The sequence below is a fragment of the Stenella coeruleoalba genome (genome assembly GCF_951394435.1).
Source record: "Stenella coeruleoalba genome assembly, chromosome: 3".
NCBI classification, from domain to species: Eukaryota; Metazoa; Chordata; class Mammalia; order Artiodactyla; family Delphinidae; genus Stenella; species Stenella coeruleoalba.
In genome coordinates this window covers 52,093,472-52,121,177 of record NC_137148.1, presented here as the reverse complement: position 1 = coordinate 52,121,177, position 27,706 = coordinate 52,093,472, and the positions used below count along the sequence as shown (strand labels likewise).

General features: G+C 38.2%; 1 protein-coding gene across 6 annotated transcripts in view; it reads right to left on the bottom strand.

Moving 5' to 3' along the window:
* Positions 1–542: 542 nt before the first annotated feature.
* Positions 543–27,706, bottom strand: part of NLN (neurolysin) — a 105,661-nt gene continuing 78,497 nt past the window's right edge. For 5 of the 6 annotated variants that reach the window (XM_079915681.1, XM_079915686.1, XM_079915685.1 and 2 more), the window contains 5 exons: positions 20,315–20,501; positions 19,645–19,773; positions 18,292–18,428; positions 5,984–8,184; positions 543–2,067 (listed from right to left, as the gene is read on the bottom strand). In XM_079915681.1, coding sequence (XP_079771807.1) covers positions 8,050–8,184; positions 18,292–18,428; positions 19,645–19,773; positions 20,315–20,501 — 588 coding nt within the window. In that variant the 3' untranslated portion in view covers positions 543–2,067; positions 5,984–8,049. Of the gene's footprint in view, positions 2,068–5,983; positions 8,185–18,291; positions 18,429–19,644; positions 19,774–19,818; positions 20,225–20,314; positions 20,502–27,706 lie in introns of those variants that run through there. The other variant, XM_079915682.1, reaches the window with a different exon arrangement.

Here is a 27,706-nt window from a genome sequence, read left to right as displayed (position 1 = left end):
TGATTCATTTTCTAATGTAATGACTTCATTTCTATTACCCCAGAGGAATGCAGCAGGCGTATTGACATTTTGTCTACTGGCACCACAGAAAACAGTATGTTCTTGAACTAACACACCCTGGCTGGATTCTGATAGGGCCCTGAGATATTTATTAGGTAGTCAGAGCGACTAATAAGATCTTTGTAGACTTTAACCCAAATACACAGCACCCTTACAACACAGGTTGGTTTTAACTAGGGAAAAGTTAAACTACGGCTTAAAAAGTTTAACCAGGGCTTAGTGATTTTTTTCCCCCTTAATCTGAACTTCAGCGGCTAAGGGTCAACCAGGTAGCAGTCTGGCTTTCCTGGAACAAGTCTGTAACCTTACTTAAAGTTTGGTTGATGAGTTATGCAAGAAGCCAAATCTTTGAGAGCTCTCATGTATTCTGCACAGACATATAAGGAGTTTCCACAATCAGGGGCCCCCCAAAGGAGGAAATGTCCTGGGGTGTATAAAAGCTTGAGAGATGAAGTGTGAGAAATTTCTCTCTTGCCACCTGATCCCAGTTGGAAATTCACTGGCTAACTGTGTCACTGACAGAACAAAACAGAGGATAATAGCCTCTGGCTGAAGATTTTATAATCGAAGCTGAGACAGAGTGGGCCATGTACATGTTTAGAACAGTGACTGCATTGTGAATTACAACAGAGGTCCCACTTATCAGTCACACAAACGTTTAAGACCACAGAAAGGCATCTGATTTGAGACAGGGATGACAAAATGGATCTTTTGGTTTTCCCCACTTTGCCCTGAATACAAAAGGACTGATGATGGCTTTGTTCTGGGATAAAGTCTTACATTCCTTTTGGGACCTACCCAATCATTAATAGAGAAAGAAAATTCCTGTCTGGAATCACTCCTACCATTTTCTAAAAGAAGTAACCTTTAGTCCTCATCACTCAATGGGGAAAGAAAGCAATATAAATGGTGTCACACCAGATATTTTGCTTTGCTGGCTAATCACTTTTCCTCATTTATCTTTTGTGACTGCCTCAACGTTAAACAATTGTAGTAAACAGTATTAAGAAACAGGGCTCTAATTTGACAATATATGTCAACATTTAAAGTGTTTCTACCCTTTGAATCAGGAATTACACTTTTAAGAATTTAAGAGCTAAATTGACAGATGTGTCCAAAGAGTGAAAACGACATAAAAGTTCATTGACAGAGAATTGATTAAGTAAATTACTGTACATTTACACAAGGAAATGAGGTGTAAGTTGAAAGTCTAGTTCCAGTCCTTGTCACGAACCCTGGAACTCTGAAGTTTTTACAGTCTTTCATTGATCTAATGCTTAATTAGCTGCTACCCTCATATAAGGAGGTTACAAATAATAGACAGTGAGGGATTGAAGAGTTGGGTGCTTTTCCTTTGGCTCTTATTGGTAGTAAACAAACATTAACAACACTGACGGGAGAAGGAAGTAAGGAATCTTGACTAATTCTGGACCTTCTCTAAACAGCTCAATGGTCATCTTAGCCTGTCTTCTAGGATGTACCAATGCCTCTTGGGTATAAAACATCTATCAGGTCAAGAAGAGTCCCACACTCATTCCTCTAACGGCTAGAGGTTTATACCCATTTAATCACAATACATAAAAATGGTTAAAGTGAACATTTTCATCTCTTATTTATGAGTTCTTTAGCCACAGAGTCTAAAAAACTCTTGGAAAACAGACAGAAGAACACCATGCAATCCCACTGTTGACATGCTGAAAAGAGAAAATCAACCATTATGTTAGAAACCTGGTGGCAGGTGGCATGGTAATTATAAAATTCTGTGGCACAAAGTTCTAATTGTACAATGGAGTCAACCAGTGTTGGGGAAAAACAGCAGAAAAGCTTTTTAAACATACCTTTCTTTTATAATTTCTCGATGAATTATGAACTTAATTGCCTTCCTCATAAATTGTGAGCAACTTGACTTCAAGGTTGTCTGTCATTTTTGTATCCTCAGTACCAGGCACAGCACCTGATACATAATGGGTACTTTATAGTCTTCAAATTGAATTAAAAAACAAAAGTCTGAAAAAAATTAAGACAGTAGTTCTTAAAATTTTCTGATTAATGCTAGGGATCCTTTCCCCAGAAAAGTTGCACTTATCCATGTACACAAAAATTTCAACATAATTTCAGGATAGTCATGGACATCTGTTCTCTTCTTCCTTTCGTAGATCTTCTAGGGAACCAGGGCTTCTACATTAAGAAATTCCGAGGTTTAGAACATAATTACAGAGAGAAGTGGAGGAATCTTTAGAAACACTCCACTCCTTAATTTTTCTTTTACAAAATGCATGTTTCTTCCATCTACTTCACACACAAACTTTTTCAGTATACTAAGGAAAAGAGCCTCTTCTTGTGGAAGGTGTAAAAAGAATCTATGTAGTTTTAGATTCATTTGTAAATTAGGTATCTTGCAGTAGAAAAATGTATCCTTATATCAAAAAGTAATCTTAAAGAAGGTATGTTTATTTAACAAACATTTATGGCCTATTCCCTATGAGCCAAGGACTGTGGAGGACAGGGGATAGAAATAATGACCCAAAGAGATGGCAATGTGGTGGAATGCATGCATAATAAACTGGATATTTGAGTTAGATTTTTGCCTCTGTGTATGTGTGTGATGAAGATAGCAGTGGGTGGAAAGGACAGAGAGCAACTGTAAATTTTCTAAAAGGGAGAAAAAGAACCTTATTCATTCTGTGAGAGCTTTTGGCTTTCTTACGGTCAAATACGGCTCTTAACCTCCCATTCTCAGTTACCAGATTACCCACCAGAAAACTGATAATAATGTCTGGATAAACACTGGCTGATCATGAATGAGGAATAAGGCAATGCTTAAACTACATCCCTATAGTATAAAGGAGCTGCAATCATCTAAATGCCATTTCTAAGGTCCAGCATTGTAAACATTTCTTTCACCTGAGTGATGTTTTTCTGATGATTATTTGTTGCATCTTAAACTTTGGAGGAGACCTCAAAGCTGATCTGGTACGAACATCTACTCAAAGGAGGAATTCCCTCTTTAACACTCCTGGCGGCCACAGGCTTTGTTTGAACACTCATTAATAGCAGCGGAATGTATTTGTAATCAACAATAATTATTAGAAACTGCTTCCTCATACTGAGCTAAAGTCTCCTTATATTTTCCAACCATTTCTCTAAAGCTTTGGCGCTTGAAACAGTGAAGAATAACTCTATTCTCTCTTCCATATTCTTCAAGTATTTGAAAACAGTTATCATTTGTATGTCTGAATTCATCTCCAGATTGAATTTCCCTAATTCTTTCATGTATTGCTCTTGAGAAGTGTTTTCTAATCACCCTCCTTTTCCTACTCTTCCAAACATGGTAATACTTGGCCAAAGTCTGATTAAAATGCAACACCTCAATTAGAACACGATATTCTAGCCGTGATTGATCTTAACACATCGGAGTCCAGTGCGACTTTTCTTTTGATCTGGACACATTCTTCCATCAACCCACTTTTACAAGGCTTTAGTTCTCGCCTCCTGTCCCCTCCGAAGGTGTGCAGTACTGTGAGCTTATACTAGAACTTAGTCAAATAAAAATTTCAGTTTTTTTTTTCTTGAGTATACCACTATCAAGTCAGGTTTCCCCTCCTATCACCTTGGCAATGTAATGGGTCCAATTTCATCTTAAATTTGTCTCAGCACTGAAATAGTTTCAAATGTCATCATATGTAATCATTCCAGCTCTGTTATCTGTAAATTTGGTAATACCTTCTATAGGATGCTTTATGTCTTCATACAAAGGACTGGAAATTTCCCTTAGTGCAATGTGAATCATTATTCAGCTCGTTCAGGTTGTTTCAATAGCTGGAAATCCAGCTGGCTAAAGATTATCCTGTCATATCCTTCATCTTAGCCTTAAAGACATCCATCTAGATGTCAAGTGTCTTGTTGGATTCAGTGAACACCATACCTTTAAACCATTCTAAGCCATACAGTGTCTCTGACAACAAATGCTAGTGACATTTTATCATGGCAGTAAAATTTCAGGTGAGCCCCCAAGCTCTATGCAATAAGCAGCTAGAATGGGTTTCAGCTCATATGGGCAGAAACAAGAGAGCCTGGGTCATATTTACCTCTCCCCTTGTACATACATAGTGGACCAGATGCACTGGGCCTATATTTTATCAGGAAAGGGAACTACAAGGTAAATGCAGTGAAATGAAAACTCAAGAATCATTCACTGGAGAGGGGTGTTTGAAGGGTTGCTGTGTTCATTACCCCAATTTTTCAAAAAAAATTTTAACAAGTATCCATTTATATAGCATTATTGTGGGTATGTTGGAAAAGGCTATCTTAACCTAGTACTTAGATTTTATAACCTTTACCCTTTGCCTTGATACAGTTGGTACTAGATAATCACTTAGGTGGATTTGTTCCTAGTGGAAATTTCTCCATTAAAAATAAACTGAAAAAGTAAACTTCGGACATTGACTGCTTTTCAAAGAAAATGAAAGCATGTGTCTTTTTTGCTTTTATTCTCATCAAGTGTTCATAAGAGAAGGCATATTCAATTTTGAAGGGCTATCCAGTTTCAGATGAGAGACATAACTGTAATAATGTTGTGTTGAGGGAAGAAAGAAACCTTGGTCATTGCATCCAGTCAGATGGGACAGGGTTTCTCTTTTAACACTCTTTGGGGATCAGCTAACTATGCCGAAACCCAATTTGGGGGATTAGTATTTTAATTAAATTTTCTCCAAGCATGAAAAATTCTTCTTTTAAATGACAGAAAAGGAAAAAATTAAAAATGGTCATAAACAAACCAGCAGATTCACTGGGGAGGCAGGATCACTATACACCTTAATTCCTACACAAAGGCTAAAGGCAAAATGGTAAAGTAGAAAGTTAAGTCATTCCCTACTAATTAAGGTAAATTCCCTACAAATAAAAAATCATGGTATCAAAAACTTTTAAGAGCTGTTTTCTGCTATTTTTTTTGATTTTGGTCTCTTACACAATGCTGTTTGTCAGGTGTAAAGAGCTACCCTTCATCATAGTAGTTTAGAAAGGCAAGATTTTGGTGTAGATACTCTTCAAGAGAATTTTTAGTTCTTTATCTAGGTAACATGCAACATCTGTACTAGAGGAAAAAAATCTATATTAGGTGGCATTACATTAGGACTTTTCTTTCTCTTCTCTGTAGCATCTTAAAATTAAACCTTTAGGAACCAAGCCTACCACACGTAAGATGTTTAAGAACTTGCCCTCAGTGAAATGACAACTGTCCTAAAACCTGAAACAGGCCCAAATCTTCTGGATCATTAAACAAGAAGACTTTATTATGTGTCAGTCCATAAATCTAAAGTGTAGGTTGGTGAATTACAATTTTTATAGTTTTCCACCATTCAGAATACTCACCGACACTCTATGTTCTGATCTAGGAAAAAAAGAAGCAGATGGATGGCCACATTCAAAAAGGCTTTAAAAAATATGTCCTTAGTTTTGAACTATGTTAGAGAATATTTCTTGATGAATATTTGATTTTATTGCTGTTCTTTGGTAGATTTTATTTTTAAAGTTTTTTTACTTTTTTATTGAAGTATAGTTGATTTACAATGTTGTGTTAATTTCTGCTGTATAGCAAAATGATTCAGTTATATATATATATATTCTTTTTTTAATATTCTTTTCCATTATGGTTTATCATAGGATATTGAATATAGTTCTCTATGCTATACAGTAGGACTTTGTTGTTTATCCATTCTATATATAAAAGCTTACATCTGCTAACCCCAACTTCTCACTCTACCCCTCCCCCAACCCCCTCCCCCTTGGCAACCACCAGTCTGTTCTCTATGTCCGTGATTCTGTTTCTGTTTCATAGGTTCATTTATGTCATATTTTAGACTCCACCTATAAGTCATATTATGTGGTATTTGTCTTTGTCTTTCTGACTTACTTCACTTACTATGATAATCTCTAGTTGCATCCATGTTGCTGCAAATGGCATTATTTCGTTCTTTTTTATGGCTGAGTAGTATTCCATTGTATATATGTACCACATCTTCTTTATCCATTCATCTGTTGATGGACATTATGTTCTTCGGTAGATTCTAAATACTGGATGTGAACCCTAAATAAAAAGAACACCACAGCACTTTTGTTTTCTTATGCATTTCAGTTTTAACATTAAAGTATGAAAGAAATGTGAGTTCATTCTCATGGATAATAATGTAATTTTATTGTGTGCAGCCTTTTTCACACCAAGTATTAGTTTTTCCATATGAAATAAGTTAAGATTTAAAATGATAAAGTTATTGTTAAGGAGATGCATTGGGCGATAGAAAAAGCTGAAGAGAGTTTTTGCCTGAAACTGGAAGACAGAACAGTCCGGAAAAAAACAAATGTGAGAAAAGTATCATACATTGCTCAGACCAACCTGCCCCCCCCACCAAAAAAAAAACCCAGCTTCACGGACCTGAGGTGGTGATGCTGAACAAATGTCGGGGAGAGAGGGCCAGGCAATTGTCTCAGAAGGGAGGGTGGGATTTCCTTGATGTTAAGGGTATTTGCTTGACAATAATAATCTGAATTTTCTTCTGTGTCTCTATAGCTCTTGATTTTTCCTGCTGTCTACAGTTTGACTATGCAGCATAATATTTTTTTTTTTATTTAGCACAAAGTCCATTTGGACTAGAGAATGGAAAGGTTCTAATTTTGTTCCTGGCCAGCAAAGTCATACCTCAGGTACACACTGTACAACAATTAGAAGTCCTGTGAAGAATGCATACATTCAAAATTAGTTTTTTTTAATTAAAAAAAAATTATCCTGTTTTGGTTTCTTCATTGAGTAGACTCCTAGAGGAAAAATAAGTACGTAAGTTTCCTGGTCTGCTGAAGAAATGGAATTTAGGCCCACAGTAAAGAGAATTAAAGTGATCCAAAGGTTCACTTACAATCACCAGACAAAATAAGCCATGGAAGAGCCTCCTTGCCATGGCTGAGCTGAAGCACACATAACACTTGGGGCAGCCGTCCTCAAACACTTCTGTGCAGAACCCACTCCTCTCCTGGAGTTTCTGGACCCTTTATGCTCCATATCAGCTTCAGCTTTCTTCCTGTGGCACTCGGGATAGACCTTGTGACATGTCTACCTGCCACTTCGGGTGAGGGGTAGAGTAAAGGAGGCAAAGTCCCTACCACTTATTAGAAACATGAGAAGAGAAAAATGTCCTTGGACTTGCTTTAGTGTTCTAATTGGCAAATATGCAGAAAGGCTGACACTCTTGTATGCTGAAGTGGAAATGAACCTCTAATCCAAGATCCAAAATTCTCTAATACAAGATATTAAAACCTGCAATATGCATTAAGTAATTTCAGCTAAAACTCATAATTTTCTGGTGTTCTCTGACTGGACGTTAGACAGAAAAGACTAAACCAATTGGAGTAACATTATTCAAGAGTGGCAGAAAGTTAGAAATCATGAGGCCTGAAATACAGATAAATGCATTACTGAGGCATATTCCCCTGGCCTTGAGATACGCAGGCAAAGAGATGAGTCACACTTTACTGGGAGACAGAGTCAAAGTGGATGCAAGGCTCTGAGGCGATATTTAACAGAGGAACGTGGTGATTCATTTATCAGTTCAGAAATCCCAAGTACAAAACTTCAAGATATAAGAAGGATCAAAGTATATAATGTCTATGATTCAATTTAAAAATTCTTAATTATAATAGTAATCTAGATTACAACAGTAAAAAAATCAAATTACATTCATATGAAACTTTTATAAAATGAAACCAAATCCATTTTTATGAAATTTTATAGTACAATTATTTTCTAATGGGTCTTTTCTTAGGTCACCGTATTTATAATTCCATTTACATCTGTATAATTTTTCAAATCAAAAAACAAAAGGAAGTCAATAGAAATCTACATTTTCATTTGCAAAACTCCCTTCAGTTTCCAGGCCAGTAATACAAGATGATGTCAGCTTGTCCTCCAGACATGGACTGCTCCCAAAGATCCCCAGTTTACGGAGCATGCAGGCCTCTACTCATTAGGAACGCTTTTTGGTTTGGCTCACGTTTCAAGAAATTCTGGAGCATGTCCATGCCGTCCATAGATCCCCCAGGTTTCAGGATTAGGTTTCTGTATTTCATTCCAACCTGATAAAATAAAACACGCCTAATAATTCATGGTTATAGCAATTTCCCAAATCTCTCGATACGAAAGAGAAGAGAAAAAGGGACTTCAGCTTTGTCTGGATGTTCTCCCTCATAGACTGCAGCTCTGCATTATTTATTTACTTCGGTAGCTAAGAGATCTGGAGCTTAGACCTCGGTCTTCCGCACTCCCCTTTATTGCTGTCTTGTCTCCTTAGACTCTCAGCAGCATGTTGACTATGTGAGCAAACAAACGAAAAATAGCCAAATGGAAGACAGAACAGGCTCCTATTTGCCATCCCATCCCAAATGCGATTTCAAAAGGGTTAGTAAAGCAAGTGTTCAATTAGGCTACAAATAGGGGTTCAGTATACTTGGAAACAGTAGCCCAGCTACTGTCAAAATGGCTTCTGCTATATTTTTATGAGGGGCTCATTAAAAAAACCCTTTTTACTTATGGGGTAAGGCAACAGCACATGTCCCGTGGTATAGGGTAGGACATTTCTGTGGGCCCAGCATGGGGAAGGAGGACCTTTGCAAAGTTTTCTTTGGGGACAAGGTCTGGAATTTTAAAACACATCATAGTTCCTCTGCCTTTATTTACACACATACATGAGCAGATAAAGCAAACAACTGTAATTCAGTAGCAGCATTATTCAATATTTTCACTTCCTTTTCACCGTCCTTTTAGGAAAGAAAGGCAAGACAATTCAGTGAAGCCTAATTCTAAATCTACGCATAAAATAGTTCACAGAGTAACACTCAAATTTATATCCATTATATCATTTGAACAGTCATTAATAGTCTCTCCAAGTACATAAATAGCTTGAGAATTTCTGGAGACAAAAGTAATCTCATTTTTGACTTATGACAATGATTCTGCTTGGTACAACCATCAGAGATAAGTCTAGTCAAACTGTTAAAGAAAATAAAATGTTGATGAATGAAATCCACCAAGTTAGATACAAAACTACTTAATGTTTTACAAGGGTCATGAAATCAAAACTTTCCGGGTTATCTTTCAGTTATAAACAGAAATAATCTTCAACTTATTAATGATCTACAGGCGAAGAGCTAACTTCACCGATGGGCCTTCATCAGGAGTAAACAATTAGTCAAAGTTACTTCCTATAAACTCTAGAGAGCACTGTCCAGTACAAATATAATGTGGTCCATATATATCTTTAAATGTTCTAGTAATTGCATTAAAAAAGGGAGGAAAATAGGTAAAATTAATTTTAATAAAATATTTTATTTAAACCAGTATATCTATAATGTTATCATTTCAACATGTATCAATATAGGCTGCTATTGAGATTTATTTTTTATGTCTTCAAAACCTAGTGTGTTTTTTACATTTACAGCACATCTCAATTCAATTCTTCAGTAGCACCGGCCACATTTCAATGGCTCAGTAGCTACATGTGGCTATTATACAGGTCTGGGGCCTAGCGAGTAGCAATCTTGTTGCCTTATTTACAAGCTTTGAGTAAATTTTCTTAAAAAGTGCGGGCCTGTAATCACTGATATTGGACTTCCTGAAAACCCTGGTAATGACAGTTTAGAGCTAGATCTAATTTTGTTTAGGAAGAAAAAAAAAGATGTGTCATTTCTTGCTTGGTCTGCATCAATTAATTACTGTTAGAGTAGCGATCTAGAACCTAAAATGTGAGTGATGGCTATTCTCATCATGGACTTTATTATTCTAAGAAGTAGCAGATCAGAGCTCTTGAGCCGAACACAGCTTACCCCACTTCCCTTTCTTTCAATCCCCAATGTGTCTAAATTTGACCAGTGTTAGATTAGTGGGTGGGGCAAGGAAGGGCAGTTATCTCTGGACAAAGCAGTATAGGAAGAACTTAGAAAATGTGAATTAAATTGATCTGAATGATAAAAATATTTTAAACCACTTATTACGGAAAAATTTTGAATATATACTAATAGTAGAGAGAACAGTATACTGAACCCTCTTGTACCTATCATGTAACCTCAATTATTAATATTTACCTGCAGAAATTCTTAATGCTCAAGATCTGAGAGTCTTTTATTTAGTAAAAAGACATATTTCATTGCACAAATATTATAGGAACAGTAATGAAAATTTAAATAAAGTAAAAAAAATTATCACCAAAATGTGGACATCTGCCAGAATATTCTCATTTTGTACAGAGAACTGTAAATGTTGGTAGTAAAGAAAAGCAAGCGTTAGAGGAGCTGCACGTTGCTGTGAAGAGCCAGCTCATGCCTCCTCTGCCGTACAGTCACTGTGGAGCAGGGCACTGTTTGGTCTCACAATATGTGGCTCAGGGCAGTGCAAGTCCTCCCCTGTTTATAGCTCCAAACAAGTTAATTCAATTTCCTGAATTACAGAGCAATTATCTTTTAATAGTTTCATTTCCTTTGCAATGAAGTTTGGAGAAGAGTTTAAGAGTCATTTTGGTAATCGGATCTTGCTTTTCTTTAAAAAAAAAAAAAGTTAAGCAAATTTGTGTGTTAGGAAGGTACCGGCTTCTCTGGGCGAGAGAACACTGCTTGGGAGACATATGCCACAGGTGGAAGGAGTCTTTGCTGTGAATTGTTCTACTCTGTTTATATAATTAAGGAACTGTAACTGTGAGCAAAGCAGGAAGAGAAGCTCTAAGGCAACCACTACAAGTTTTCATGCTAAAAAAATTGTTCAGGGGGATCTGCATAGCGTAGGAGCTCCTATTAGTTCAGGGAAGGAAAATCAGCATCAGTCACTTCTGTGGTTTTTACTCCTGGAAGGTTAACATGTGTCTTTTGGCAACTGTGCAAGTCCTCTCTAACACTGATGTCTTCTTTCCTTCTTTTCTTTATCTATTTATTTATTTTTAAAACTTTATTTATTTTTGGCTGCGTTGGGTCTTTGTTGCTGCACGCCGGATTTCTCTAGTTGCGGCGAGTGGAGGCTACTCTTCGTTGCAGTGTGCGGGCTTCTCCTTGCGGTGGCTTCTCTTGTTTCGGAGCATGGGCTCAAGGTGTGCAGGCTTCAGTAGTTGTGGCATGTGGGCTCAGTAGCTGTGGCTCACAGGCTCTAGAGCGCAGGCTCAGTAGTTGTGGCGCATGGGCTTAGCTGCTCCGCGGCATGTGGGATCTTCCCAGACCAGGGCTCAAACCTGTGACTCTTGCATTGGCAGGAGGATTCTTAACCACTGCGCCACCACGGAAGTACCTCTTTTTCTTTTTTTAAAAATGTTCAGATGATTGATTGATTGATTGCCATGCCATGCAGCAATGTGGGGTCTTACTTCCCTGACCAGGGATCGAACCTGTGCCCCCTGCAGTGGAAGCATGGAGTCCTAACCACTGGACTGCCAGGGAATTCCCCAACACTGATTTTTCTAAAGCAGGATCAGGAGTTTTGGAGTCAGGCCCAGGTTTGAATCTCGGCTTCATTCTCAGCTATGTGGCCTTGGGCCTTGGTTTCCTTACCTGTAAAGTGGGAATATGCCTACCTCCCTCAGTGTATGAGGAATTAGAGGAGATGATTTTAGTACCTTGCCTGCTGCCTAGAATCATTCCTGCCATATGCTGGTATTCAATAAACCTGAGTAGTCATCCATCCCTCCTTTCATTTCCCTTCTCCTCACACCGCCCCTAAGTTCAGTCACTTATACACAGTCAGGGAAACAAATGCATTCCTGTTTTCAGCATTTCCTTAAAATTAGTTTTGTCTCCTAATAAAGCTAGAAAAAAGCACAAGAGATTTCATCTCCACTATTAGTATAAAATAGAATATATAGTTTAGTAGGAATACTAAGAAGAGACAAGGCACTCATTTTATGCAAGAATCTATGCCCTTTATTTGAGGTAATATTTTAAGAGCAATCATAATTATCCGAATGAAGGACACCCATCATCTACCAACAATGAGAACACATAAATTGGGAAACAGATTGGGTCTCCTGCCATCTCTGGCTTCTCTGAAGGAGCACATGCAAGCTCCCACAGCCTTCCAACCCTCCCTTCTTTCTCCTTCCTCTTGTGACAGACTATAGGGAGTGGAGCCAGGTATCTCCTTCGGACGCTGAGTAACAGGCAACAGGGCAGAAAGCATCCGCCCAAGGACAGGTGATGACGATCAGGTATCTCCCAGCCTCACCAGCCCGCTTTTAAAGTGGACTTTGAAACCTTTCCTTCTGCAACTCATCTGTAAACTTTCCAACAGCACATACTTTGTTTTTTTATGAGTGACGGTGGGGAGGTTGAGGGCAGAAAAAGAATACCTTTGACAACAAACAGGAAGGAGGGAGAGAGTGAAAGACTGGTGGTGACGGAAACAAAGAATGGTGGTAGGAATCTTCCCTTGTGTGAAAGAGGTCTTCTGGAAACCTTAAGCGAAGTTTCAATTTGTGAGGATGGAAGAATAAATAACTATGGGGAGGGAGGAGATCCGGACAAAAAAGGAAGGGAAGTCGTGTGTAGTAGGGGGACAGAAGAGTGGAAGCAGTTGGAGCAACTACCAGTTGGGCCCAATAGTAGTTAAATGTTCTGAAGCAGAGGACGAACACCAAGATGAACAAAACAGTTCCTATTACAAGAGCCTTATGATCTAGGAGGTGAGATAAAGAAATAGACAATTAACAAAGCAGATTATTAGAGCTCTAAGAGAAACACAAAGAAGGGCTGTAGGAACACAAAAAGGAAGAAAAACTGCTTCCAGCTGGTTGGGATTCAAGGCTTAGAAGGTCTGGCATTGTAAATATTCAAGAAGTAGGTTGGAAATCAATCCCATTTCCTTCCTTTGTCCCTTAAATCAGGCAAAATTTAATGCTGTTAGAAAAGGTTGAAGTGTAAGAAAAATCAGCTTTGGGGTGGTAGATCGGGGAAGCTGAAGCAGAATTTAATCCATTTGTAAGGACTGTCAGGAGAGGAATTTCATATTCTCTCTTAGCAACATATTATAGCAGGAACTGGTCCTAGGATTCTGTTTGAAGGGTCCTGGAATACTTAGCTTTATAAAACACTTTCTGTCAGGTAATTCTTTTTCTTGTTTAACCAAGATTCCTCCTATGTTTCTGTGTCTGTTATTGCATGTAAGATCTAGCTCCTTCCATATGGCATTGTGGATAGTTACACTTAACTGTCTTGACTTTCTCAGTATTCCTTTCTGCATGTGATACTTGTTTGTATTTCTTCTTCACTGATGGAAAAAAACGAAGCTTAGCAATTACTCTAAATGCAGAAGAGGAGGAACATCATTCTAGCGCAACAATATAATTGCCTTTGAATCCACAATGTCTATTAACTTTTAGGAAATTTTCCCACAATGAAGTTGCCTCATAAAAAGAAATGGCCCAGGCTTCCCTAGTGGTGCAGTGGTTAAGAATCCGCCTACCAGTGCAGGGGACACGGGTTCGAGCCCTGGTCCGGGAAGATCCCACATGTCACCGAGCAACTAAGCCCGTGCGCCACAACTACTGAACCTGCGCTGTAGAGCCCACAAGCCACAACTACGGAAGCCCGTGTGCCACAACTCCTGAAGCCTGCGCTCCTAGAGCCCGTGCTCCACAAGAGAAGCCACCACAGTGAGAAGCCTGCACACCGCAATGAAGAGTAGCCCCCACTTGCTGCAACTAGAGAAAGCCCGCCCGCAGAAACGAAGACTCAATGCAGCCAAAAACAATTAATTAATTAATTAATTTTAAAAAAAGAGAAAAAGGGCTTCCCTGGTGGTGCAGCGGTTGAGAGTCCGTCTGCCGGTGCGGGGGATGCAGGTTTGTGTCCCGGTCTGGGAGGATCCCGCGTGCCGCGGAGCGGCTAGGCCCGTGAGCCATGGCCTCTGAGCCTGCGCGTCGGGAGCCTGTGCTGCACAACGGGAGAGGCCACAGCGGTGAGAGGCCCGCGTACCACAAAAATAAATAAATAAATAAATAAATAAATAAATAAAGAGAAAAAAAGAAATGGCCCTAGTTAAAATGCCCTTATTCTTGCAACACTATGATTAGCTGCTAGATTTTGAAACTACATTTGGCAACCTTAAAGGGCTCCTGAAAGAGCTAGAGTTTGCTGGAAAAGTGTTACTCCCAAGCAGCTCCCTTCCATAGTTATTTAAGAGATGAGTTGGAAAAGTAAAAGGTATGTCTGTTGAGACAACTTCTCCATGTTTACTAGAAATGAAGGCTTTAGGTAATATTTAACAAACTGATTAAACAGTCAAGATGTTACAGCTATTTACTATGAAGAACATAGAAAATTACAGATAAAACCAGAGGTAGCAAACTTTTAGGCTATTACAGGTAAGTGGCCAGTTCTAACACTTTGATAGAGGCCATCGAAACAATAAAAACGATTGTACTGTAAAATATTCTATTGCTAACATTTGATATTCAGAAGCCTGCAGGTTTGTATTTGACCCTTCCCATTACTGTTTTCCCAGTGAGTAGCACACTTTCTATAGTTCTGCTTGTTAAGATCTGAAATGGTTCTCAACCAGACCCTGGGCTTTGCAGGATGGTAAGAGGTTACAGAGGGAGGGCCTGGAGGTGTTCTTTTGTCGATACTAATGACCATGAACAATAAGGTCAACAATACATCATCTTTCAGCCCTGAGCCTCTCTAGAGCTGGGGACTAAGAATAGCAGGCACTGACTCCTTGAAGGGGCATCCTGCTATCTTCTCAAAATGCTCCAAATATACACTAGGGAGTGTGAGGGACCTTGAGACAACAAAGTCTGCATGATATATTGTGACTGATCTGATTCCCATGACTTCAGATCAAATTCAGTATTTCTTTATACCACAAAAATTCTTTCCCTTCATCACATATACATAGTTGTAATAATGACTGAAGTTTTTTGTAGAACAGGATTGTTATTCCAAAGTGTTAATTTTAAATAAATGGATATTTAAATTGTGTATATTGGGTGTTATTTTAGAGCAAACATTTGTAAAAATAAAAAAAAAAATTAAAACAAAACCAAACAAGCAGTACACTGTAGGAGGGTACAGAATGGCTATTTAAAAAGCTGTTCCTGGGCTTCCCTGGTGGTGCAGTGGTTAAGAATCCACCTGCCATGCAGGAGACACGGGTTCGAGCCCTGGTCCGGGAAGATCCTACATGCCGCAGAGCAACTAAACCTGTGCGCCACAACTACTGAAGCCCGTGTGCCTAGAGCCCGTGCTCTGCAACAAGAGAAGCCACTGCAGTGAGAAGCCTGCACACCACAACGAAGAGTAGCCCCCGCTCGCCACAACTAGAGAAAGCCCGCGTGCAGCAATGAAGACTCAATGCAGCCAAAAATAAATAAATAAATAATTAATTTAAAAAATAAAAAAATAAAAAGCTATTCCCATAACTGCCACTGCAGTGAAGAGCGTGAGGATGGGTGCAATGGGATTCTCCTTGGCCACTGGAGCCAGACTCACTATTGCTGTGACAGCAGGGGAACAAGAAATGACGATATTCCAGAGTACTTAATAGGAAGGAAAAAAGAAGGGATTAAAGCCAGCTTCTTGGCATAAGATGAGTAATAATACATAGTACAGCTGAATTCAGAATTTTAGTAAAACTGAAAACTGTTTTTAACCTCACAAGGCAACAACTCCAAGTTGTAGGGAATCTTGCTTTCTCCACATTCAACCCAGCCCTTTTGTCTGAATTAAGAGTAGCCTGGCTGCCTGCCAAGCTGTGAAGCCTGAGATAAAAGGAGGTACATAGAAGCATAATGGCAGGGATGGCTCCTGCTGGACCTGCAAGTTCCTTGGGATCCACTGGGATCAGTACTTTGGCTGTTACCTTGACAGCGGGAAGAAGAAAGGAGACAGTGGAGGCTCCTGGGGATGTGGTCATGTGAGCGGACCAGGGGCGGTGAAAGAGGTGCTGTAGCAATTACGCCAGGAAGCCTCGCCAACTACTAAGAGTGAGTGGAGGTCATAATTGTACCTCTGCATCTCTGGACCTTGTGTCTCTCTAAACATTGTTTTCTGATTTCTACAATAATTCATGCTCTATGTAAAAATATGAAAAAGCTCCATAAAAAGTACAGAAAAATATTTAATACTCAGAAACTTACCACTCAGAGATAACAATTGACAACATTTTGATGTACTTTTTTTTCCTGAATGTATATTTTAAAATCAAAATTCGCATTCTATGGTGTAAAATATTTTATAACCTGATTTTTTTCATTTTGTATAATAGTTATATTAAACATTCCAGACACAAGAAAAAGCTTATTGAAACCCTTATCCCATGCCCAAGTTCACTCTTCTGTTCAGAGAATGGAAATATCACTTCTGGTTTCGATGATCTGGAAGATTTCATTTGAATAGGGCCTTTATGAATGGTACGATTTTGGAGAGGCACAGACAAGGAAGGCATACGTTTTAGGTGGAAGAAGTACAATGAATAAATTTGTGAAGGAGGAAAGACACAAGGGAACATACAAATTTGGCTGACACACTGCGAGTTCTGGGAAGTGCAGAGGGATTTGTTTGCTAAGCTAAGGGCTGTGACAAAGAGAGGAATACCAAGAAGCATAAAGTAAAACAAAAGGTAGATGAGGGCCTTTGGGAGTTGACGATTGGATCATCAGTAGTAGGTAACTCTGGAGGGAGGGTAACTTTCCAGTTCAGTTGGTGGAGGCAAAAGCCGGGAAACAGAGGTTTGCAGAAACTGTTTCTTACACCAAGAGAGTAGGCTGTGAAAGGAAGAACTGAGTAGTAGCACTGAAATTATCAGAGTCAGTGGTAAGTTTTTTTCCTGAGATGGCAAACCAGTAAGTCTTAGTATTATAGACATGTCTCCTGAGACAGGAGGAGAGAAGATAAATATTGAAGTACAGAAAGAGAAAGAAAGATGAAGGTACTCACTGTCAATAATCCTAATGTTCTTAGTAGAGAGGAGAGAGCATCTGCTGAGAGAGAGAGAGAGGGTGGGGACCCCAATAAGGTAAGTAGAGCAGGACTGTGGAGTCACACTGGGGGTCCAGTGCAGGTTCGACAGCATGACTGCAGTGGGGCATTAAGTGGAGCCGCAAGATCTTCCCCAGAAGACTGAATTCCAAGGTCACCATCTCTAAATGAGATGGTAGAGGAATCCAGGGCTGGGCACTGGCTGAAGGTCATGCAGGAGTCAGGGTATTTATGAGAACAAGTTAGTGGTTGATCGTTTTAAATGGGGTGGCCAGGGAATAGAAAGAGACTTACAGGGACCTAACAGCCTGAGTAGGGTGGGACTGAAGATGCAGGGATTGGAAAGGTTAGTCTATAGAATGTAAGTGTCCTGGAGGTGGTGTTTTGGGGGCGAAGGGTTGGGGGAAGGGACGGTGGCCCAAATTACATCAATGTCTTTCAATGCATATGTGTAAGGTAGTATGCAATAAAGTCTGGAGAACAGATCAGTTGGTTGAAATAAGCACAGAGAACCTGATTTTGATAATTTGTTCTTCTAATTTCTAAATCAAACAGAATGAAAAACACACTGGAAAATCCATCAGCCCTAGAAATAATCTGACAGCTGAGTCTTCAGCAAGAGTGGAGACTGTGAGGGACTGTAACTCAGGAAGGTTTGGCTGGCAGCCACCTGGCAGTCAATTCACTGTACTCAGAAAGGAATGGCTCAGGTTAATGAAGCAGCTTAAATTACTTAAAGGCATTTAGGTTACAAACCATGTAGTAGGCGGCGCATGCCAGTCACAGAAAGAAGGGTGCCTTCCACAGCAAATATATAATGAAAGTGTGTAGAGTACATCAAAACATAGGCAGACCATTTGTATCAGGAAGGAGTTTACCTTTCTTTCCCAACCTCCTATAAAACTAAAACACTGTATGGCACATGTCAAAACTGGCAGCTATAAATGCTCAAATGCATAAACAAAGCTTTGAATTTTAATTATGCAATATATTGGAATGTTAATAAGCAAGAAAATGCAGTAGGGTTTTTCTTTAACTTATAGGATTAATCACTTACACAAAGCAACTTAATGATGTATGATGATGTGAGAAGATGCCAGACTTTCAAGTTAAGATTTGTTATCAGATCTCTTACTCTAAAAGTCTCGGTGTAATAAATATTTTTTTTTACTAGGAGTTAAAGGGGAGGGGGCAACTACAGAAGTAACAAAAGGAGGAAAAAAAATACAATACCTCTGGATTCATTATCCCTTCTTTTTTAAAACAGCTGTAAAACATGTCCATGGAAAATACTTCACTCCAAAGATATCCGTAATATTGGCCATCATATCCCCCCGCCAAATGTCCAAAAGTTGCTGGCATATTTGTGCCTTTAAAGAAAGATACATTTCAATCAGTGTGATGGCAAATGTTAAATAGCAGGGTCTCAGCTAGCTAAGGTTTCCCTATGGGGAGTCCAGCTGTGGGAGGAGATAGTGGTAGGTCCTCACCTCTAGTACTCCCTGGGTTTATGGGTGCCGTTGGCCAAGATGTTTACATACTTCTCTCCTACCACAGCTCCGCCTCAGAGCTGGTTTCGGCCCTAAGCTCTGGAATGCCTAACAATAGTTTCAGAGGCTTTGTCCACACCTATCAGACAACTCGCTCCTTTCTTATCCCTTAGACACATATGTGTCTTACAAATACTCTAATAATATTAAGCCTACTCTTTGTCACACCTATTTATATCTGAAACAGTATCAGTATGGCACTTATTTGAGGTTCATAATTACTGAAAAAGAACTCTTTACGTGAAGAGCTAAAAAGGTCTTACCAATTCCATCTACCTCTAGGGCTACTTTACAAAAGGATTTTGTCCAAGTGGCCTGAGGCACAAAGTTGCTGTTCAGTCTACTAGAAACAGATCACAAAAGGAAGCGAGGAGCCTGGATGAACTCAATGGGCTATTCTGACCTTTAATATGGGTATAAATGTGACTGATTCAATTAAACAACAACTTCTTTGATAGAAAAAACTCACCTTTCCAACTACGTATACACGTACAGCTACATGTTTGCTTAAAATACACAAATATAAATGTAACATAGCATATGTCTGAGCATCTCCCACCCACTCACACAAATCTCATAAATAATACCAGGTTAGAAACTGCTGGTCAAACTGCCTTAACTGACCTCAGAAGCAGAATCAGACACAAGGTAGAAGCTTGCGCCTTTCTCTCAAACTGCCCCTTCTGGCAACATCTTACCGAAACCCTAGGGAAGTCACGGTGCATACAGGGAGGGCAGAGCCAGGCGGTGCTGCCAAACGGGAGTGGCTTTCTCTGCTCTGGGGTGGAGGCCGACTGCTCACGCCTGATCACACTAAAATGCTGCAAAGCTGGCGCCGCCTCCCCGTCAAGCACATTTGGACAGGATAACTCTGAGGACAGAGCATGCTGACCTGAAAGTCATGGTCTGATTTCAGAAATCAGAAGCAAATTATGTTAGGCAACCTGCCTGACAAACTCTACCTTCTCTGGCAGTGTTAGGAGTATACCCTGTGCTTCACAGGAAGAGTGAACTTTTAGTGATCGTATTTACGTACCTGGAGTAGCTGCAACACCTAAAATTTCTGTGCAGTATTTGGCATATTCACTTGCAGCATCCAGCGAAGTGTTCGTATGGAGAGACTGATCAACTTTGCTCAAAACAATCTGGCGTAAGGTCAGGAGACCTAATAACATAAGAATGTTGGACATGTTTTGGAGAAGAGAGAACTACGTGTTCTAATCATACATCATAGATTTCAAAAACTGATTCCTGTAGTACTCATTGCAAAATCGGAGCAAGACATCTCATTCTATTTAAGATTTAAAAGATGTATTTTTTTTTTCTTGGACATAATTTCAGGGTTCAGTATTCCAATATACTTAGCAGTCTTCCCTTCCCATATTAACACTCTGAGGGTACTATCATTACAAAAGACGAAATAAGTTCTATAGAAGAAGATGCAGCAGGCCTCTTGGCTTCTGAGATGGCCCACACTCAGTCTGTGGAGTGTGTTTCTCTCATGGCCGCTCTCACTTTCTGAGACGACCCCATGCTCTGGTGCCGCTCTTGCCTTTTGAGACGGTCCACGTTCTGTCTATGGAATGTGTATCTCTCTAAATAAATCCACTTCTTACCTAAAAAAAAAAAAAAGAAAAAAAGAAAAAAGATGCCACCAATTCTCCATTAAGCAATTCTAGCTTATTTTCTAAAATTATAAGTCATACCTGTGTTGACCAGTCTAGAAGCAACAAGTTTTTCAAGCAGATCATCTGTAATAGGGCTTCCATCTTTATAATGTTTTGACAGTCTTCGGAGAGAATCAGCGTCCCACACCCAATTTTCAAGCATTTGTGATGGCACCTCTACGAAGTCAGTTTCCACATTTGTTCCACTAAATCGTGCAAAGTCGGTCTAAAAAGTAAACATAAAGGTCTTTTTTAAAAAGCACTGAATGAAAACTACATATATGATGAATTATAATTAAGACTCACCAAAACTTAAATCAGAATCAGAGTCAACTGCTTCTTTGAATGGTTAGGATAACCTCAAATTTATATTGCAAATAAAACACAGTAGCCAAGCAGCCTGAAAAATAACCCCCAAATACCCTTTATTAAACTAATATTTCATTCTTTTGAATCACAGAACACACTTGGAACAATCATTAAGAAATCATAACTGAAAAAAATCAGTCTAAGTTAAAAGAAGCCTTAAGCTTTGAAAGTAAAAATATTTTAAAAGAATTTCCCATTAGAATTCCCTGGCAGTCCAGTTAATAAGACTCTGCGCTTTCACTGCTGAGGGCGCGGGTTCGATCCCTGGTTGGGGAACTAAGATCCCACAAGGCACTCAGGGCGGCCAAAAAGACCCAAAACAAAACAAAACAAAACCCGAAAGGAATTTCCCACTAAAAATGAAGAGATCCAAGAGATCTAAGACAAATCTCTCCCTAGCTCCCCTTTCTATTTGCATATCTTTGTTTACTCAATACATGCCTTTCTGGGGCATTCATCAGTCTATTATTTAACTACTCAAGTTTCCATCTAAATCAGTTAAAGAGTTAAATTACAACATTACAGACAGATGCCCTTTTCATGTGTGTGGTGTTTTGTGTTCTAAACTTTAAATAAGTGTTTCTAAGACAACCGTGTTGTAGAAAGCCAGAGCTGTACCTCTCAGATTGGGTAGAAGATGTTACCTTAAAACAAGAAGCCCCTTCAGTGGGATTTAGCACTATAATAGTTGGCAAGTGAGGTGAGTTAAATGCAGCTATGAGAAAAGAGAAACAACTGATATACTCAGAAGTTAAAGTACCCACTGTAAAAATAAAGGACTTATTCTGAGGGTGTGGGCTAAGCGTTAAAAAAAAGTTTTATTTAAAAAAGGAAAGTTTAGTAAATTGTTGAATCAGATGTTAGAAAGCTCTTGAGCAGAAAGATGGGAATTCACTAGACAGGCTGGTGTTTTTCAACCTTCACACCGTCCAGAGAACTCATGTAAAACTGCCATTGGCAGAGGAATATTTAGCATTTACCCAACTGGGTCAGCAGCAGAATGGGGGTTATTCTGTTATCTTTCCCTGAACCTCTGTCCTGTTTCCCTATTTAGATGCTTCACATCCCAGTCTTCTCTCTCTGACTTCATCATCCCTGGGGCTCTAAATGGAAGAAAGGGAAAGGAAGGCGACTTAACCACTGGAGAAGGCAGCAGACTGGTTGCCAAATCAGAAGCAAATAACCATTCTGTTTTTGGCCCAGGGCAGAGGCACAGATGTCAACGCCACCTCACATTCTGCCTTCCTCTCTTTATGAAAAAAAATGTTTTCCTTGACTTCCTATTATAATTGTGCTGATTCTAGATATGAAGAGCTGCAACTACTGAAGGGCCAAGGGAAACTAAATTCACTAGGCACTGGAATGAGGTAAACTCTGTTTGAGGACAGGTAAATAATTTTTTATCCCCATAAAAAATTCTTACAGGTAAAGAGTCAAGGGCTCCAGAAAACTGAGTATTTTGCCACTTTCTTGTATATAATCTTCTAAAAATAACTACATCCAACATGATAGATAAAATAATTTTATACAATAATTATAATAGCCAACATCTATGGAGACTTTACTGTGTCAGGCATTTTGCTAGGCTCTTTGCATGGATTATCTGATTTAAATTCCAAAACAATTGTATAAAGCACGGTAATCTCCATTTATGAGATAAGGAAATTGAGGTATACTGAGATTAATGGTAGAACTAGGATTTTAAACCAGGTGGTCGGCCTACAGAACCCCAATTTTAACCACAAATGCTATTATACCGCTCTATCTCAGAGAAAAATCAAAGAAAAAAAGGCTAAATTACGATGTGACAAATTGATGAAATCATCTTGGATCTAGTCTTATATCAAACTTGCCTTTATGTGAATAGTAAAAGCGAGGTTTCGGTGTGCTTCCTTAAAAATCTGATTTCCTCTATATACTGGAAGATTTTTCAAAGTTCACACATGAGATTGAGGTGTAAAGGCCAGCCTCTGTAACCATCTATCCTGGATTTGGGATTCTGTAATACTAACTGCATAACTTTCTAAATATTATAGTTGTAAAATAAGTAAATAAAGACAAAATCACACCATCAACTATCACTGTACAATATTTTGAAAAAAATATAAATTTTGTATATCCTGCTTGTGTGAACATTTTTTGGTTAGTATTTGCTGATGAGAGGGAAAATCAACCCCAAATAACAATAAAATGTATGTGTGTATCTGGTGGTGGCAGTGGTATTTCAGAACCTAGAAAAACATGAACAAATGAATAACTCATGAGTTAAAATTAAATGAGAATTAACACAATTCTGTCACGCAGAGTAGAGAAGAGAGGGCTTATTCTCTCTGAAGCCACCCTGTAGTTGGGGAGAGAGCACAGCACATGAATGAACAGATCAACAATGTCTTCTAAAGAACAAAAGGAAATGTTTGCTAGGAGTAAAAGCTAAAAATAACTCTACTGCTTACTAATTTCCCGAAAGTCATGCTGTTTCTCCGTGTGCCCTTTGGGCAATACCATTTAAATATTTTTCAAATGAGGAGGACAAAGAACTTACAAAATCCAAAAGCTCAATTTCCAGCAAATAACTAAATTTGAACGTGCTAAGGAACCCACAGTCAGTCACTGTGTACGTCCACAAGGAAACCATGGGCAAGTCTTAGGATCCAGCAGCCTGATGGGGGCCTGACGTGCAAAACAGCCTGGCTGTTGAATTCCATTACTCATTGATGACCAGCAGGCAAATACCACTCCCCAGTTTTCAACTGTATGTTCCAAAGAACCCAAGAAGTACTTTATACAGTTTTCAACACGAATAATTCAATGGTGTTGAATACAGTACCTTATAAGCATTATTGCTGCAGGAAATATTTTGACAATAAAAGCCTAGAAAACAAGGTAAACTAGATTCCTGTTTAGTTAGAAGTTCTCGAGAGGAAGAAAGTTGTCTAAAACTATGAGACTTTTCTATATTATCTTTTAAAACAGACAGTCGGATGCCTAAAATATACTCCGTTATAGATTTTTACAACAAATGACTTGATGCTACAGAGATTAATTTCTCAATTGATACAACACAGTGAGAGCTGGAGCAAAATTATTAAACTAAAGCTCAAAAAGTTATGCGAGCTTTAAAGACCAAATCCTATATGGGTTATTGTTCTAATTGAGACTGGTTGCTTTTAGCATTTACAACTAAAGTGTTATTTTCATGAAAGCAAATCTCAGCTCAAAGAAAAGGCAGTTGCTGAAGTCAATAAGTGTACTGTGCTGAGGAAAAAGAACAGGGCTCAGGAGAGCGGACCTTGGCTGTCTGAGATGATCCCCTATTGATTTCTTAGCAGTCATTCCATGTCCCCTGTCTGATCTACCCCTAAATCCAGGGATGATGAAGTTTAAGTAACAAGTCATTGGAGAAAAAAAGTGCCACTGTCTCCTAGGCTTTGCTATAAACAGAAGGTTAAAGGTCATACTTTTAACTTCACATATACCTAGCAATCACTGGCAATGAAAACAGTAATAAAGAGAACCTGAATAACATTTTGTTAACTTTTACAACAGCCCTATAGTTCCACAGGTCAGTATTACCACCATCATTTAAGACATGTGAAGCAACACATTATCTGCAGAAGATTTTTCTAATCTAATCTTCCACCTTTGCCAATACTCTAAACTGCTCATTCTGTTGAACTCCCTGATGTTCCAGTGGTTAGGACTCTGTGCTCTCACTGCCGAAGGCCCGGGTTCAATCCTTGGTCGGGGATCTCAGACCCCTCAAGCTGTGTGGCTCGGACAAAAAGAAAAAAAAAAGGATACTTTCAAAAATAAATAAATACATAAATAAAGTGCTCATTCTGCTCCAGCTCCAGGAATCAAACTTCTAAGTAGCAGGTAATCATTAAAACAAAACAAAAATACAAATGTGATGTTTTCCAATCACCTTCCACAGATCTTCACCCAAAACCCGTGGAGGGTAAGCATTTGTGAACTCTTTAAAATCTGAAGTGACAGTGCTTTTCCTCATGGCAATCTTTTCCCCCGTCTCAAATTATGACCTGTATGCTACTTATTGATTTCAAAAGAGCTGAATTATATATAAGCATAGTTACAAGAACACTTCAAACATGTATGGCACTTTATTCTTTCCCAAGTACCTTTCCACACATTATTTAATCTCATCAGCACTCTAGGGAAGCAGATATGAGAACTGTTGTTGTTTCTTATTTTAGGAATAAGAAAAAAGAGGTGGCCCAAGGAGGTCAGAAAATGTGCCAAAAGTCACATAGCCAGGCCTACAAATACACGGATGATTTTTAATCCAGTGCTCTTTTCATAACACTAGGGTGCCTTCCTAACTGACATAGGCTACATTTATTTAAAACGGCATCTAGTCCACAATATTTAAAGCAGACAAGATGCTCTACTAGTCTTTAGATGAAATTAACAGATTATTTGAAATGTGAAGTTTTTCTTTCACTTTAATAAGGCTTTATTGTGGTTCTCATGTGTTGCTTTAAAATAACGATATCTAAAAAAAAAAAAAAAAAAAAAAAAATGATATCTAACAGTCCAAAACTCATTACTGCTCTTAATGCACAACCAACACAGAGACATCACAATGGAGGCTGTTAAGAAGCATTACTCTTCTTTTCTACAGGAAGTTCGAAAGTCCAGCGATTACTGACGCCCAAACCACAATAAAGCCATGAAACAGGAACAGATACTAAGGATGCCACCTCCTGACTGCTATCTTCAAAATTATCTACGCTGTAGTGTAAACACAAAAATATGAGTGAAACTCATTCTCTTGAATGATGAGATAGTAGACACCTTGAACTAGTCCATCTACATGTTTGAAAACTGGATGTTCCTGCTGACATATTTAAATATTACTATGACAAGCTCTAGCAAGCTCTTCTGGTCATCAAACTTGCAAACTGCCACAGTGGAGAACTCAAACACTTGGCTGCCATATCTTAAAACCAATCTACTGAATATGTATGGCAAACTTATAAATTCACTATATATTTCTCAGATAAGTCAGAAGTATTACTGAACACAGAAACTATTAAACTCCTTTTTCACTGCCATCTACTTTAGGTCAGTACAAAAGGTTTTGAAATCATTATAAAGCTGCAAATATATGGATCTGCATCTGTTACTTTTAAGACAAAAGCAGTGATCACTGGTTTCAAATACATTACTTTAAAAGATCTTAAAACGTTACAGGACATTTGAAAGGATTAACAGACAAACAAGAGATGGTTCGAAGATTATGTCATTAGGTGATGACCAGATAAGGGACTGTACTAATACACCATTCATCTGTATGACACATTTCGTGTTCAAGAAGGAGGTTAGGCAAATTCTAAGAATTGAATATAATCTACTGTTTCAAGAAAGAGACATCATTCATCATCAGTATATACACTGATTCATGTATATATTCATATGTATAGTTGTCATATATATAATTGTATGTTCATATATATAGCTGATTCATATATATGTGTATATATGAAACATACATATATTTCGTTCATCAGTATATATATTGATCAACAGTAAATATGCTATCAGCAGAATATCAGTATATACATTATCATCAGTATATCAGTATACATACTGATTCATATATATTCATGTGTGTAGTTCAGTCATATATATGTTTGGTCATATATATAATTATATATTCATATATAGTTCATTTATATATATATGTATATACATTTCATTCATGAGTTACAGAGCTTTAAAATGAAATAATACCAGGACAGTTATTTTCCAGTACTAAAATGAGTATTTCAAAGAATCAAAATTAATGTAAGAAATAATGAGAATAACAGAGTTGTAGAGAACTGTATCGTGAACACATGATAAGCATACAATATTAAGGTTATAAGAGGGCTGTGTTTGAAAACAAGAACACGCATCAAAAGCATGGAAAACCGTATCTGAGGATCAGTATTATTTTAATAAATGTGATTAAGACACCAAATTACTTCCTCAGAAATCACTAGCTGATAATCAACATCCCAATAAAGGAGGAATCTGCTCTAACCCAGTTTTTAACTTGGAATTCAGTATGGTCTGGGCTTCAGGGGGTCGGTGTGCCCTTTGAAATTCCAGGTAGAAATCTGACTGTATAAGTGAATGTGCATTTTTCTGGAAGAGGTATCTATAGCTTAAATCATATTTTCATAGGTTCTCAGATCCAAAGAAGTTAAGATCCACTGTTCTAAAAGCAGACTATTGTTTATCTGTGTACAAATACATAACTAAGATCTTAGATAATCTAAGTAACCTAAGTCTGAAATTAAGAAAAATATTTGACTTTCCCAAATTATTCATAAAAACACTTGAGAAAAATGGAACCTAGACTTATCCTAATTAAAGGAAATGTCAGTCATAGAATGAACACTGATGGAAAATAAATATTTCAGGAAACCTATTGCTGTGAAAATAGACTTTAAAATTACCTAAGAAAGAAAATTTAGGTTATTCTGAAAGCTTTATTTTCCTTGGATTAAACAGAGAGTAGAAATGGCTATATCAGTATATTAGGATTTATTTATCTGAATAGATTCATACCAGAGTCCCCTCTGTTTTTTAAAATAAAACATGGAAACACCAGGATGTAAAGATAAAATGTTGAAAGAACTAAATACTTTTTTTTAACAAAAGTGATAGTAGTATTCTGGAAAAGAGTGGGTACATTTTTGGTTATTACAATGATTAGGGGCTGCTCTGGGGGTGGGATGCTGGATGTCCAGGACTGAACTGCACATGTCAAGACAATGAAAAATTGTCCCCTATTCTGCATGTCATTCATATGTCCTGCTGGACATTCATATCAATGAAAAATCTGTAATTAAGTGAGCATAGAAACTAACTCCATTACACATATTTTTACAAAATTTTTTTTGCACACTTAAAGTTTCCAAGACTCTAACTACTAGAATCAATTGTGTAAATCAAAGTAAGATTACTTTCTATTTGGAAGTGTCCCAAGAGATAGTCACCATTTTGGAAAATCATGTCACTATTGAGGCCTGAATGTTTGTGTCCCATCCCTAA